Source organism: Meleagris gallopavo, unplaced genomic scaffold, assembly GCF_000146605.3.
Source record: "Meleagris gallopavo isolate NT-WF06-2002-E0010 breed Aviagen turkey brand Nicholas breeding stock unplaced genomic scaffold, Turkey_5.1 ChrUn_random_7180001955805, whole genome shotgun sequence".
NCBI lineage: Eukaryota > Metazoa > Chordata > Aves > Galliformes > Phasianidae > Meleagris > Meleagris gallopavo.
This window is the reverse complement of record NW_011216476.1, coordinates 1-2,350: the sequence shown is the minus strand read 5'-3', so window position 1 is coordinate 2,350 and position 2,350 is coordinate 1. Positions and strand designations below refer to the sequence as shown.

The following is a 2,350-nucleotide window of genomic DNA, read 5'->3' as shown; positions in this document are numbered from 1 at the left end:
AATCTCCTGTGCCGCGTGTCACCAGAGACTCTTTTTCAGGGCGTGACCAGCAATGTGAGGACAGCTGCCAGCAATGTCCTGGTGGCTCTGGCCCGGATGCACTTCACCTTGGTGATGGCTGAGCTCCAGAGCCACCTGAAGGCCATAGGGGAGATGTCCAAGGAGTTTGTGCTCATCACCCTGAGCAAACTCTTCAGCACCTATGGTAGAGTGCCCTCAGCCTCCTGACATCTCTAACAACCGGGAAAGGGGTCTCTCCCCTCCACACGTGATCTGCGTTGAGCTGGGGGATGCAGGGCTGTAGCCCCTCCTCCCTCACTGCCGGGACTCTGACTGTGGCCCTCTGCTTCCTCTCTGCAGCTCCACAGTGCATCCCCTTTGTGTGGCTGACGCTGGCCGGCCTGCGCAGTGTGGTGGGCCAGGTGAGGAGTGGCCAGATCCTGCGCATCGCTTGTGCTGGTGAGTGCCGGCCCCAGAGCAGGGGGTCTCGGGACAGCCCTTGCACCTCGCCCTGCTGCAGACTCTCACAGGCTCCCTTTTCTCACACTCACTTTTTTTAAAAAAAAATATATATATTACTTTATTATTATTATTATTTTTTTTTCAGTTGCGAAACAGCGGCTGGACGGAGTCAAGATTAACTTGTCCTCAGGAACCCAGTGCCCCTGGCCTGCCATGGAGAAAGAGCAAATTTATGAGAACCTTCACGAGCTGCTCTTCTCTATGCTGAGGAACTGGCAGGACTGCCAGGAGGAGGAAGTGAGCATTGCTGCACTCCCAGCCCAGGATGGCAGCAGGAGAACCCACGTCGGCAGCTCTGTCTGTGCCCAGCAGGCTGAGAGCCGAGGGGTGATGAGAGGGAGTGGGCTGGCTCTGCAAAGGGCCCTGAACTGGCTCTGTGCCGGGAAGCAGCCGCATGTCACAGCACTGTGGCAGGAAGAGCTGGGGATGAGGCTATGGGGAAAACCTGCCTGCCCTCCAGAGCGAGCCCATCTCCTGCTGAGTGTGAGGGTGTGGGGAAGGGGAAGAGAAAGCCCTCTCTGTAGAAAGGGCAGACCTTCAGTCTTTGATGCCCAGCCTCTGCCATTCCTTTCCAGGACAAACAGGCCGTCCTTGGGGCTATGGCTGCCATTCTGGATGTTCTCCTGCAAGAGGAGCTGCACCAAGAGCACGTCTGGGAGCAGCTCCTTTGGCTTGTGCACCCATGTCAGGAGATCCAAGACATCTGCAGGGTGGCCAAGGTGAGACGTTGTGCATGGCTCAGGGTGGACATGGGGCCTGTGCAAGTGCCACGAGGGGTCAGGGGGATGCAGGGAGGAAGTGGGGAGCTCTTGGAGAAAGATGAAACAGGTGTTCAAGGGAGGTCTGAGGCTTCCTGAGCTCTTCAGTCAAAGAAGAAATGACCCGGACAGGAGCCAGGAGGGAGCCAAGAGTCCCTGGGGCTCATCTCCTGGGGATGGGAGGCCCCAGCACCACCACTGTGGGGCTCTGAGTGCCTGAGGAGCTCTGTGCTAACGACTGGGAGGACCACATCCAGTTGCATCTGATGGGGGAGAAGAGGGCTGCTGGGTGGGAAATGCCTGCAAATGGTGCCCAAACACAGCTCGATTGAGAGCAGAGACTCTCTTGGTGCTGCTGGGAGGTGGGGGGATAAACAAGAATCCCTAGCAGGAGCTTTTCCCTGCAGAGAAACAATTGGGAAACAGTTTTTCCACTCCCAAGTGGCTAGATGTGGCTTCATCCCTTTCTTCCTCTCCTGGTCTCTCACAGAGCCTCACTCTCTTCCTGGAGGCCTTAGAGGGCACTGAGTCTGTCATCCCAAGGGACAAGTTTCTGGACATCACCAGTGCCGTGTTCTACCAGGTAAGGGGAGCCTATCCTTGTGCCCACAGCAGTTTCCCTCTTGGCTAAGTCTCAGGAGGACTGCAAAGCTCTGAGCCCCTGACTAAGGCGGCTCAGCCTTAGTTCCTGCATGCTCAAGGCTGCTCCAGAGCTGTGGGTGTACCCCCGGGGATGCTGCGGGGCGGGCTGGGTTTTGTCTGCCTGTCGTCTTCCTGAGAGTGCCCAGGGAGATGAGAGCAGGCAGCACAGTGTCTTTTCCGTCCTCAGTGCTGATGTGATTTTCTCAAATGGACCTTGTTCCCACAGCTCTATGACGACAGCAAGCAGCACAGCGAGGCTGATCGTGCACAGCTGACCCACTGCATCATGCTGCAGGGTAAGGAGAGGAGCTTTGGCAATGCTTGGCGGTGCCCTGGCCAAAACCTCTCTCACAAACCTCAGGAATGGGTGTGAGTTTCTTGCTAACACAGCGTGGGATTTCCTCCCTGCAGCCCGGATCTGCCCAGAA

At 57.0% G+C, this 2,350-nt stretch overlaps 1 protein-coding gene and 1 long non-coding RNA gene across 2 annotated transcripts; both read left to right on the top strand.

Moving 5' to 3' along the window:
• Window positions 1-57: 57 nt before the first annotated feature.
• On the top strand, window positions 58-560 carry LOC116217803 (maestro heat-like repeat-containing protein family member 2A). The gene is made up of 2 exons (XM_031557755.1): window positions 58-205; window positions 361-560. The coding sequence occupies exons 1-2, from the start codon at window positions 97-99 to the stop codon at window positions 558-560; spliced, it is 309 nt and encodes a 102-aa protein (XP_031413615.1). The 5' UTR covers window positions 58-96.
• Window positions 561-633: 73 nt separating this feature from the next.
• Window positions 634-2,350, top strand: LOC116217802. Its single transcript, XR_004162510.1, has 4 exons — window positions 634-759; window positions 1,098-1,863; window positions 2,149-2,218; window positions 2,334-2,350. It is a non-coding gene; the product is annotated as an uncharacterized LOC116217802 (long non-coding RNA).